The sequence below is a fragment of the Lithobates pipiens genome, unplaced genomic scaffold (genome assembly GCF_037356315.1).
Source record: "Lithobates pipiens isolate NorthernLeopardFrog02 unplaced genomic scaffold, aLitPip1_a1.2 Scaffold_30, whole genome shotgun sequence".
Classification (NCBI taxonomy): Eukaryota; Metazoa; Chordata; class Amphibia; order Anura; family Ranidae; genus Lithobates; species Lithobates pipiens.
Window position 1 is genome coordinate 71,086,373 of NW_027507791.1, and position 12,378 is coordinate 71,098,750.

A 12,378-nucleotide genomic window follows, 5' to 3' on the forward strand; every position below is an offset into this window, starting at 1 on the left:
CACTAGAAGATTGGCTGCAAGTACTTGGGACACCTATTGCTATACCTTCATTCCTCTCAGTGCAGGTTTTTGAGCAGACTGGAGGTATATTAAGCCGCGTACACACGGGCGGACTGTATGGCCAACTTAGTCCGTCAGACAATCCGACGGACAGTCCGTCCTACTTTCGAATGAACGGACTTGACCACACACGATGCACAAACAGTCCGTCGAAAGTTTGCGCGAAGAAGTGTACAGCACGTACGACGGGACTAGAAATAGGAAGTCCAATACACAGCAATGCAACCTTTCGCCGTGTAAATCCTTTCTGAGCATGCGTCATACTTAGTCCGTCCAACTAGCCTACTCACGAGCGGACTGTCCGCTGAAACCAAAGTCTGACGGACAATATTACGGAAATTCCGAAATACTTAGTCCGCCAGACTGCACGCTGAAAAAGTCAGCTGAAGCCCACACACGAGCGGACTGTCCGCTGAATTGTGTTTCGGCGGACTAAGTTGGCCAGACAGTCCGCCCGTGTGTACGCGGCTTTAGGGTTGGAGATCCCAGATGAGGAACAAGAAATCCACTATGGAAGGAGTGAATAGGCCGCTTTGACAGCTGCATTTGAAGGCAAACTATTCTGAGCCTGGTGGACAGAGGAAGAAAGAAGAAGGAAGAAAGAAGAAAGAAACAAGAATCTGCCCACTTAATCTAACTCAAGCTGACTTGTATAGTGTGGGCCATGGACTTAGTCCCCCTGAGCCATGATTGGCCAAAGGCACCCTGTCTTTGGCCAATTATGGCTCAGCAGAGTGTGCTGTGATTGGCCAAAGCATGCACCTGACCTGCATCATACAGCACAGCAGGGCTCAAGTCCTGCGGGAACGCATGGGAACGGAGTTCCTGTACTTTTTCCACAACAGGAACTCAGTTCCCGTTAGCAGCCGCGTCCTGCAAGATTTTGAAGTATGCGAGCTGTGTGGCAGGTGCTACACCAGCAGCCGCCGACAGCTCACAATAGTAAGTGCCACACAACAGAGGTGGACTGTTCATTCAGGCATTGCCAGTAGGGGGCCCCATGACAGCTTCCTCTTTGATCTACCTGTCAATCACAGCTAGGTGACCAGTAGATCAGGTCCCTTCTGCTAAGAGATTGTATTTAGTCAGACCTCTCGTGATGCGCTCCTCCCCGCCAGCCCCTCCTGATTTTCTGTCTCCTCACCCCCCCCCCCCCCCCACAGTCTTCTGCATACTTGCTCTGTGTGTTCCGCTGAATCCCCCCCTCCTCTATCTTCAGTGCCATATGATGAGAGAACCCAGAGGAGGAGCACAGCTATTGTGCTCACAGGACATGCAGGGAGAGAGGTGAGCTGAGGGACGAACATCAGTTTGGGGTAGTAAGCTGAGCACAATACCTGTCAAAGTTTAATGCCAGGATGGAAGTTTATGTGGAAATATGTGAAGGGTTGGAATAGCAGCGAGTGTGTGTTGGAGCCCTGCAGAGTTTGCAGCCCCCCCCAACATAACATACATCTCCTAAGCAGGAACACATCACCATCTCCCTAAACATTCTTTCCAGATAATGTGCAGTTAATTTATGACCTTTCCGTTTAACCCTTTGTTATCCAAACTGTTCAATGAAAAGTGTAAACTCACCACATAAAAACTCTATATACAAAATAACATTCCCCAATAAAGATCAGAACATGATGTTCATATTTACATGGAAGCACAATTGAATGAATGCTGATTATTCAGAGAATTACCGTATTTATGTTTATTGAGGATTGTTTGTTTTGTTTTTTTACGTACTAACAGTTAAGCTTCATACACACAATACGAAATGAATGAAAAATACCACACTTGAATTTTTCGGGCATATGAGTATCTTTTTTTTTTGGTGGGGGAGTGGATCTTGGCTGGGAGTTCCCACACTTTATCCCCAGGACTTGAACCCTGTAGCACAGCGATCTCGCAGTGCATTATGGGGCGTTCAAATTTCCAGCGAAGGCCCCATATGTTCAGTTCTTTTAGAACCGCTGGAATCAAGTGGGGACTTGAACTTACGTTTAACTTGAACCGCTGGATCATCCCTACAAGCTGGCAATGCCACAAACTAATTTCACGGAATAACCATGGAATAGCATTTTGCATGCAGTCTATCTGCTGTATCAAACCCATGAATGGTAATATCTCACAAAACTAGATTGATCTGCACCAAATTTTCACTTGAAATCCTTTTTAAAAAAATGTTTAAGAGAACATGGATGGTCACTTTTCATTAAAGAGTTTGTCAACGTATAAAAATAAAAACAATAAAAGATTCTGTTCCTTTAAAGCATGTTATACATCACAGTGCTTGTGCAGCTTAACTTAGCCCCTTGCATCACCTGAAATACCAGGCTGATTCTGCCCTCCCTTTTTAAACTGACTATGTTTTATCATCATCACTCTCCTCTATCCTCTCCCGCCTCCTTCCCTGCCAGCTCAGTGTCCATGCCAACCTGCCCAACACCCCCCCCCCCCCCCCCCCTCGCTCCTGCTGCTCAAATTGCCTTTTTTATTTATTTATTTATTTATTTTTTACACCATCCTCTGTTTATTCATTTAAACTGCTCCCGTGTCTGTGCCTTAAAACTATAAATGCAGCTATATATCTCATTACAGAGCACTGAAATGATCCACTCACGTGACCCGGCGCGTCTCTCCTCCTGACTGACTTTCAGCTGACCAATTGTTCATATATTATGAATTTGGAGCCAATTAAGACCAACTCTTTTGGCGTGCCGACCACGAACTATGCACAAAATTAAGGTAGTTCGGAAATGTGCTACTCTTATATTGTGGTGCACCAAATTCAAAAAGAAATACTAACTGTTCATATAATTACAAACATGGAGCCAATTGAGGCCAACTTTTTTGGCGTGCAGAGAGACTGGCCCAGACAGATTTTGCAAAAACCTACATTAGACTTACCAGTAACGGGGTTTCTACGAACCTTCCAGGATGGCACACCTGAGAGATGAGGGCTCCTCCATACAGGAAACACAATCACTTAACAGCTTTATTACAAGTCGCCACTCTTCCCCTTGATCCTCAGTATGTAATAAAGTAATCCTGAACTGGTTCAAAAGGAGCATTGCTCTCCATAGGTACTTACCACCTAGTGTTTAGCTTATCTTTCCCTCCATATAGGGTGGGAAGTAGGCCTGCCATCCTGGAAGGTTCGTAGAAACACTGTTACCGCTAAGTCTAACGTAGGTTTTCGCCCATCACCTTCCAGGACGGCACACTTGAGAGGATAATCAAGTAACCCCAGGCCTACCTTCAGGGTGGGACCACAGCTTGTAGGACCTTCTGACCGAAAGCCAAGTCTTGCTGTAGCAACACTTCCACACGGTAGTGCTTTAGGAACATATCCTGACTGCACCAGGTGGCCACACTGTGGATTTGTTCCCAGGAGGCTCCTGCTTTCTCAGCCCAGGATGTTGCTAGTGACCTGGTTGAATGAGCTTTGAAATTTTGCTGGTGAGGGAACTCCAGAACCCTCATATGCTACAGAGATAGCTTCTCTGATCCATCTAGAAACTGAAGCTTTAGAAGCCTGAAGCCTCTTCCAGCCAGCGTATAGAACTAGCAGGTAACTGGACCTCTTAAAACTGTTCTTTCTAGATATGCAAGAAGATGTCTCCTTACCTCTAGACATTACTTTTTTTCTCTCATTTTCTGGTTTATCACAGAAGGATGGCAATATTATGTCTTGCATCCTATGAAATAAAGATGCTACCTTTGATAGATATAAGGGATCTGCCGTAAGGGTGACCCTATCTGACTGTACCAATAGGAAAGGTTCCTTAATGGACAGACCTTGCAGGTCACCGACTCGCCTGGCCATAGTAACTAATAACAAAAATTATAATTTTAAGGTTAGAAACTCAAAGGGAACCTCTTCTATAGGTTCAAAGGGGTGTTTAGAGAAGACCTCCGATACCCTCATTAGGTCCCACGGAGGGAAACTATTTTTGGCGAAAGGAGGAATCCTTTCCCTGGCCAACAGAAAACCCATCTGAACCCGAAGGGTGCTGACCACTAGGCCCAAGTCTAGTCCATCCTGGAGAAACTCCAGGATAACGAACAGTGGTGGAGGTCATCTGCCTTTCTTTACCCAAGGTACAGAAGGCCTTCCACACTTTAGAATAAATCTTTTAAGTCACTGGTTTTCTACCTATGACCTGGTCTTGGGAACTTACCGTATAAGACATGGATAAGTCTTCCTGTGAAAGGGGTATCTCTACCAGAGGGACACTCTTCCTGACTTTTCTCAAATGTGGTCCGGAAGGACTGGAGGGTGGCTAGCATTTCCGACTGCAAGGCGTGACACTCCTTCACTACCTGAGCGGTCTCCTTGCCTGCGAGCTTAAATATGCACTTATCGCAAAAAGGCTTGCTGTGGTCTTGTGGCAGTTTGGAGTTACAATACCCACAGCGCCTGGACCTAGAAATAGCCTTTCCCTTGGACCTACTGGCTAACCCTTGGGCAGAGCCTTCGGTCCCTGGAGACAGTAAAAACATACAGTTAGCTACTCATGTCCTAAGGGGAAGGGGAGTCTGCCTCAGAGTACCCTGCCCCTACATTATACAGCCGGATCACTCACCCACTGTGGCGACCTCACTGGCTGTCTGCTCAGACACACCTTCCATGTCCATGGCGTTTTTTACTGCCCCGCAGGATCGCTGAATCCAGACCAGGTGTTGTCTTGAGCGTCCCCTCCAGTTTGACTGCTGAAGTGATGTGGCAGTAGGCTTGGCTTGAGCCCTATTGCGCCTCCAACTCTGTCAGTGCCGCCTGGGTGCTTTCCACTGCACCTCTCTACTTCTCTGGAAGTCCGTCGCCCGCAAAAGACGTCAGACGGTCGCGACGAACTTCTGGTTATGCGCGGTGATGCTGGAACGCACGCAGTCCATTTCCAGCCACCGCCGCCACAGTGGGGGGAAGAGGAAGCTCACCGCACTCCGCCACCACTAACCAGGAAAGCTCCAGCGGTCCCCCTTAGGTAAGGGGGGCAAACAGTACGGACGGGGAGCAGCGCTTTCAAAGACAACTCCCCTGTCTTGAAAGCCTGCCATTAGTAGTCTTCCTGGAAACAGGAAAGAATCACCCCCTGGAGGTCTTGCTTAGCATCTGACCTCACTTGAGACTACCGCAGACCCCCTGCCTGCTCGAGTCTCAGAGCCTGGGGAAAGATTAAAGGAAAGGTCCCAGGTCCCCTCCTGTTAAAACAATAAAAAAAAAAAAAAGGAAGAAACTTGGTTTCGCTGCCACTTGTGGAAAACACAATCAAGAACTGAGGGTCTGAGGGAGGGGCAAGAACTTTTAACCTTGGTTGTTGATTGTGTTTCCTGTCAGGTTGACCAGTCATCTCTCAGGTGCGCCGTCCTGGAAGATTACTGGAGAAAAATTTTTTATTTTTCTTTGTTTCTGTTATAAAATTTAGCAGATTAGTAATTTTTCTTCATAAATTTTGGCCAAAATTTATACTACTACATATCTTTGGTAAAAATAAGTACAAATTGGTGGATATTATTTGGTCTTTGTGAAAGTTCTAGAGTCAACAAGCTATGGTGGCAATATCTGAAAATTGATCATACCTGAAGGATTGACGGACTATCTCATTTCTTGAGACTCTAACATGCCATAAAAGTACAAATACCCCCCAAATGACCCCTTTTTGGAAAGAAGACATTCCAAAGGTATTTAGAAGTTGTATTTTTTTTCCTACAATTCTTTGCAAAAATCAAGATTTTTTTTTCTCCCCCACAAAATTGTGATATTATCAGGTTATTTCTCACACACAGGATATGCATACCCCAAATTACACCCCAAAACACATTCTGCTATTACATTGAGACTTTTACACAGCGTGGCCACATACAGAGGCCCAACATGCAGGGAGCACCATCAGGCGTTCTGGAGCACCCAGGCCAATTCTGACATTTCTCTCCTACATGTAAAAATCATCATTTATTTGCAAGAAAATGACATAGAACCCAAAACATTATATATGTTTTTGTTTAGCAACGAACCTATAGAATACAATGGTGGTCATTGCAACTTTTTATCACGCACGGTATTTGCGCAGCAATTTTTTTAAACGATTTTTTTTGGGGAAAAAAAAAAAAAAAAACAGTAAAGTTAGCCCAATGTTTTTGCATAATGTGAAAGATGAAGTTACGCTGAGTAAATATATACCTAACATGTCACTCTTAAAAATTGCACATGCTCGTGGAATGGCGCCAAACGTCGCTACTTAATCCCCATAGGTGACGCTTTACATTTTGTTTACTGGTTACAGTTTTTGAGTTACAGAGGAGGTCTAGGGCCAAAATTATTGCTCTCGCTCTAACGTTCGCAGCGATACCTCACATGTGTGGTTTGAACACCGTTTTCATATGTGGGCGGGACTTGCATATGCGTTCGCTTCTGCATGCGAGCACATGGGGACAGGGGCGCTTTAAATTTTGTTTATTGTTCATTTTACTTTTAGTTTGACATTTTTTTCCCCAAAAATAAATTTTTTGATCACTTATTCCTATTACAAGGAATGTAAACATCCCTTGTAATAGGAATATGGCATGACAGGTCCTCTTTACAGTGAGATATGGGGTCAATAAGACCCCACATCTCACCTCTAGGCTGGGAAGCCTGAAATAAAAATAAATAAATAAAAAAATGGCAGGGTATTGCAGGGAATTGAGGGGTTAATTTTCGGTGAGCAGCACTGTGGGCACTGCAGATCCAGCCCACAGTGCTGCTGACACCGATCTCTTCCCCTTCCGCTGTACCAATCGGTACAGAGAGGGGAGGGAGGAACCGGCGTCATAACATGCCGGTTTGTTTACAAGTGTTCACTCCGTCGATTGACGGAGCGATCCCGTGGTAAACGGCCGCGATCCATGATCCGTGATCCCGGCGACCACGGATGCTCTCGAGTGCGCGCCCCAGGGGACGCGCGAGTACGGAATTCTGGGAGGACATCATATGACGGCCTCTCAGAGTTAAACAACAGCCCTGTAGCCGTCATTCAGCTATGGGCCGGTTTTGAAAACAAAAAAAAATGTAAAAGTCAGCAGCTGCAAACACTGTAGCTGCTGACTTTTAATAAGCACACTTACCTGTCCAGGGCGTCCGCGATGTCGGCCGCCCGAGGCTGACCCGTCCCTCAGTCTCGGGTCCCGGCGCCGCCATTTTGGGTAAGGGAAACAGGCAGTGGAGCCATGCGCAAGTCGCGTAGCGCTTTGTGAATGGGACGCGCTGTGTTCTGGGACACACAGTTCCCAGAACACAGCGCGACCCATTACCCAGAAGACGCCGGAGACAGAGGAGAGAAGAAAGAAGATCTCCACGGAGGAGGAAGAGGCAGATTAGGATGATGTGCCTAACAAAAGGCATTTCTGGTAAGTAAAAAAAAAAAATTTTTTTTTTAATGATTCTTTTCTAATTTTTAATGTATTTTCTTTTTTCAGGGTGGCCCTCCACTTTAACTGACAATTGCGCGGTTGTGCAACACTGTACCCAAACAGAGCTTTCTTTTGGTGGTATTTTATCACCTCTGAGTTTATTTTTTGTGCAAAACAGATTGACAATAAAAAATAAAGTAAACGTAAAATATCAAATTTCTTAATCAATTTAGGTGAATATATATTCTACATATTTTTGGCAAAAAATAAAAAATCCCAATAAGCGTATATCGATTGGTTTGCACAAGAGCTAGAGCATCTAGAAACCTATGGGATTTTTGGAATTCTTTTTTTTTAAGACTAATGGCAGCGATGAGCGATTTATCATGGGACTGCAATATTGCGGCGGACACTGAAACTTTTTTGGGAACCAGTGACACCAATACAGTGATCAGTGCTAAAAATATGCACCGTACTAATGACACTAGCTGGGAAGGGGTTAACATTAGGGGTGAACAATGGGTTAAATGTGTGCCTAGCTAGTGTTTTTGTACAGTGTGGGAAGTTTTTTTTTACTAGGGAAAGACATGGATCCTAGTCCCTGCTTGGCAGGAACACAGGATCTATGCCTTCCCTACCAACAGAACAGCAATCTGCCTTTATACCGAATGATCGCCGGAGGACATGGAGTCCATTGTATCCGCAGATAGGCTGCTGCTGTATATAATCACAGCGGGAGAAAGCCACTGGTGGTGTGCATTCGCTCCCGCTACCCCGAAGTGTAGGATAATGTATATACACTTGATCCTGTGCACATCGACTACCCTCCAGCAGTATATCAGCTATAGGGCAGTCAGCAAGTGGTTAAGGATCCAGGTTGAAAGGTGTTAAAATAACTTGTCCCCTAAAATAATAAAAAGGAGTACGTTTGTTTTTGTTCCAAGTAGGAAAGAAGAAGCATTTTCTCATCTGGGGGGGGGGGGGGGGGGGGTAGTAACTTCAGTATAAAAGAGGATGATTTACTAAACCTAAGTGCAGTTGTTCCATTGCTTAGTAAATGATATAAAGCTTCACTTTGCAAAGAATACCCAATCATGCACAAAGAAAATAAAATAGTGAAAAAGAATCCAATTTATTAGAATCATATTAGATTAAATCCAATAATACATTAATACATGAATTTATGGCTTGTACTGACATGCAGAAGAGCAGTGTTTTAGTGTACATGTGACCAGTACTGATGTTTTGGGACAGAGGTTTCCAGGAATGGTTGCTGGAAAAACTGCAGACAGGAGCACTTTCTATTGGAATACTCTAGGTGGCAGCACAAACATGGAGAAACAGCACACAGGTGTATCGTCTCTGCCATGTGTTTCACACAGTCCCATGTTTTCTCATCATCATGCTTTGCTTTTACCAGACTGAAGGACTGAATGTTGCACATCCTAAAAAAATTTCAGGGGGCAGATTGATTTTTATTTTTTTATTTATTTTTTTACACCATATGGGGCAGATTATACAGTATTGGCTATAGATCAATTTATTGACCCCAATAGAGCATAGGGATTCGATTCGTTTATTATTCTGTTGGGTAGATGCGCCCCTTTCTTTTTGCTGGTGATCATTGCCACCAGAACAGGAGTTGAGGCGGAGGCTCGGTTCACACTACCGCGACTTGGGATCCGACTTGTCAGACCTCAAGTCACACCAAGTCGCTTGCCATCAGAAATTCCATTATAGTCAGTCAATGAGAGCCGTCTTAATGTACACTACTGAAGTCGCTCCGACTTCAGAAAAGGTTCCTGTACTACTTCAAGGCGACTTGTACCCATAGAATTCAATGCAAGTCGCCTAAATCTAATTGGGACACCTGTGCAGCAACTACTGCTACCTTAATATGCAGAAATTCTCTCACTTCCTGTTGTGTCTCCGGCACAGGAGGTGAAAGAAATTCTCCCCAACAGGTCAGCAGGGCGCCCCCCTTCTCCAAAGAGCCCACCCTCCATGTTGAGGGCAAGCGATCTGGTACGGTTCGGGGGGGGGGGGGGGCACGATCGCTCATCCCCACCCCCTTTCCTGATTGGCCAGGCTGCGTGCTCGGCGTAGGGGGTTCCCCTTAAAATCCATACCAGACCTAAGGGCCTTGTATGCTCCCAGAGAGGGGACCCATGCCGTTTTTTTTATTTAACCACTTGCCGCCCGCCCTATTACAAAAAGGCGGCGGCAAAGTGGTTTGATAATCCTGACCGGACGTCATATGACGTCCTCAGGATTATGAGCCGCTGCGCACCCCCGGGGGCGCGCATCGCGGCGATCGTTGTTGCGGGGTGTCAGTCTGACACCCGGCAACTACGATCTCGGTAAAGAGTCTCCGACGGAGACTCTTTACCACGTGATCAGCCGTGTCCAATCACGGCTGATCACAGTGTAAATGGGAAGAGCCGGTGATTGGCTTTTCCTCACTCGCGTCTGTCAGACGCGAGTAGAGGAGAGCCGATCGGCTGCTCCTCTGACAGGGGGGGGTCTGTGCTGATCGATTATCAGCACAGCCCCCCCGAGGATGCCCACACTGGACCACCAGGGAAAAGGTAATCCTCCCTAGACCACCAGTGATGCCAATGGTCAGCACAATGGATGCCAATCAGTGCCCAAAATGGATGCCAATCAGTGCCCAAAATGGGCATCACTGATTGGCATGCATTATTGTTTGGCACTGATTGGCATCCATTAGTACAGTATAACACCAATGCCCACCTCTGCCGCCTATGAGTGCCCACCCATGCCCATCTGTGCCGCCTATCCATGCCCATCTGTGCCGCCCATCCATGCCCATCTGTGCCGCCCATCCATGCCCATCCGTGCCACCCATCAGTGCCAATTTGTGCCACCTATCAGTGTCCGTCCGCGTCGCCCGTCCGCGTCGCCCGTCCGCGTCGCCCGTCCGTGCCGCCCGCGCCGCCTATCAGTGTCCATCAATGCCACCTCATCAGTGCCACTTCATTGGTGCCCATCAGTGCCCATCAGTGTAGCCCCATCAGTGAAGGAGAAAACATACTTATTTACAAAGTTTTGAAACTGGAACAAAAAAAAACTTTTTTTTCAAAATTTTCGGTATTTTTTTTATTTGTAGCGCAAAAAAGAAAAACCGTAGAGGTGATCAAATACCACCAAAAGAAAGCTCTATTTGTGGGAAAAAAATGATAAAAATTTCATTTGGGTACAGTGTAGCATGACCGCGCAATTGTCAAAGTGCGACAGCGCTGAAAGCTCAAAATTGGTCTGGGCAGGAAGGTGTTTAAGTGCCCTGTATTGAAGTGGTTAAAATTTGGCATGGAATTCCCCCTCGAGAGCGGATTATTCTCCGATTCGCCACGGTCAAAATTGCCTGGCGCAACTTAAAGTCGTGTTGTAAGTTGCCCCAAATCATGTTGAAGTCACTCCAAGTCGTGCCATTATTCATACTCAAGCCGTGTGCAAGTTACCTCCAAAAGTCGCACTGGAAGTCGTTTTGCCCCTGTGTGAATGGACTCCAAGCATCAATGGGTCCGCCTACATATGAATGCTACACCTGTGCAAAGAAAGATGACCCTTTGCACAGGTGCATTATTAGGGACATGAACGTGAATGAGGCCTGAACCACTGTTTTTTTTTTTTTTTTTTTTTTTATTTCCCCCCATGCATTATATTGATATGAAAGTTTTTATGGTAGGAAAAAATTCACATCTATGGATTTCCTGTTTTGTTTGTTGTTAATGCATTTAAAATGCATTGTAGTCCATGAACACACACAGTTTCATTCTTCTATTGAGCGTCACAGCACACGGACAGTAAGATATAAACATGCCTTATTTTTCAAGCCATATTGCAATGGAGTGATCTGGATTGTTGCATTTATTAACATTGCTTCTTCCGACACATGCATTTATTGCGTTTTGCATTAAATGGCAGAGATGTGAATGGGGACCTGTAATGCTTTGTAGGGCAACACATCAGGTTTAAATGCAGTGTCAGTTTTCACTCAGTGCACACCAATGCAACAATTTTTTATTTTTATTTTTATTTTTGGGGGGGGGGGGGGGGGGGGGGGTTGGGTGCATCAATAAAGAAAGGCCAGTTCACACCATTAATAGCACAGGAACATGCTTTGCAGTTCCTGTGCTATTAATGCAGTTAATCACTGGCTGTGCAAAGAGCTGTGACTAGCTGCAGCTGCGGGTGACTGGTAATTCTAGTGAATGGGGCTAGTGGCTAAACCTACCTTCTGAAAGCCGAAGGAGGAACTGCTGCTACAATTCGCACCGGCCCTAATCACGGTTGTGAAAAATAAAAAGCCTACTGGCTGGATAAAAATGAAGGGAAAAAAAATGGCTAAAAAAGAAAACTAATGCAGCCATCACATCTAAGAATTGAGAAGCTGCAATAAAAAATGTAACAAAAAAAAAAAAAAGTTTGCTTTTGGCAGTTAAATGCTTGATACTACAAGAATAAATCTCCACCGTAGCTTAGTCTAAAAACAGAAGTCAGAAAGTCATTGAAATAAATTAGATGAGGAGCATGGTCACCTCCTAAACTATAGCATCCAATTTACCTGAGCTTCACATTGGTCCAAGTATCGTTCCAGAGAGGATTCCCCATCCATCCTGTAATACTTCTTCCACACTCAGCAAGAAGTTACTCACAAAAGAGAAAGATCCCAGAATGCATTATTTCAAAGCTTGGTTGGATGGGCTGCAGAGTTGTTGCTGGCAACAAAATGATGATGATTACTTGATTCCTCCACCTGTTCTAACAAGAGATTTCAGGGTCAGCCCAGCCAGAACAACCCTATCAATCTGCACTTATGTGTTCCAGCTTGAGCCCAGGTGTCCTAATCGGACTGCGCCTGTCACTGACCCCTCATGGTGGAGATTGTTCCCTGTAGGTTTGGCCATCAAGCAT

At 45.4% G+C, this 12,378-nt stretch overlaps 1 protein-coding gene across 2 annotated transcripts in view; it reads right to left on the reverse strand.

The window, feature by feature from the left end:
• The window catches only part of TBPL2 (TATA-box binding protein like 2), a 50,178-nt gene extending 38,002 nt beyond the window's left edge, over positions 1-12,176 (reverse strand). The window contains exon 1 of one of the 2 annotated variants that reach the window (XM_077463394.1): positions 12,029-12,176. In XM_077463394.1, coding sequence (XP_077319520.1) covers positions 12,029-12,079 — 51 coding nt within the window. In that variant the 5' untranslated portion in view covers positions 12,080-12,176. The remainder of the gene's footprint in view (positions 1-12,028) is intronic. The other variant, XM_077463393.1, reaches the window with a different exon arrangement.
• Positions 12,177-12,378: the final 202 nt, after the last annotated feature.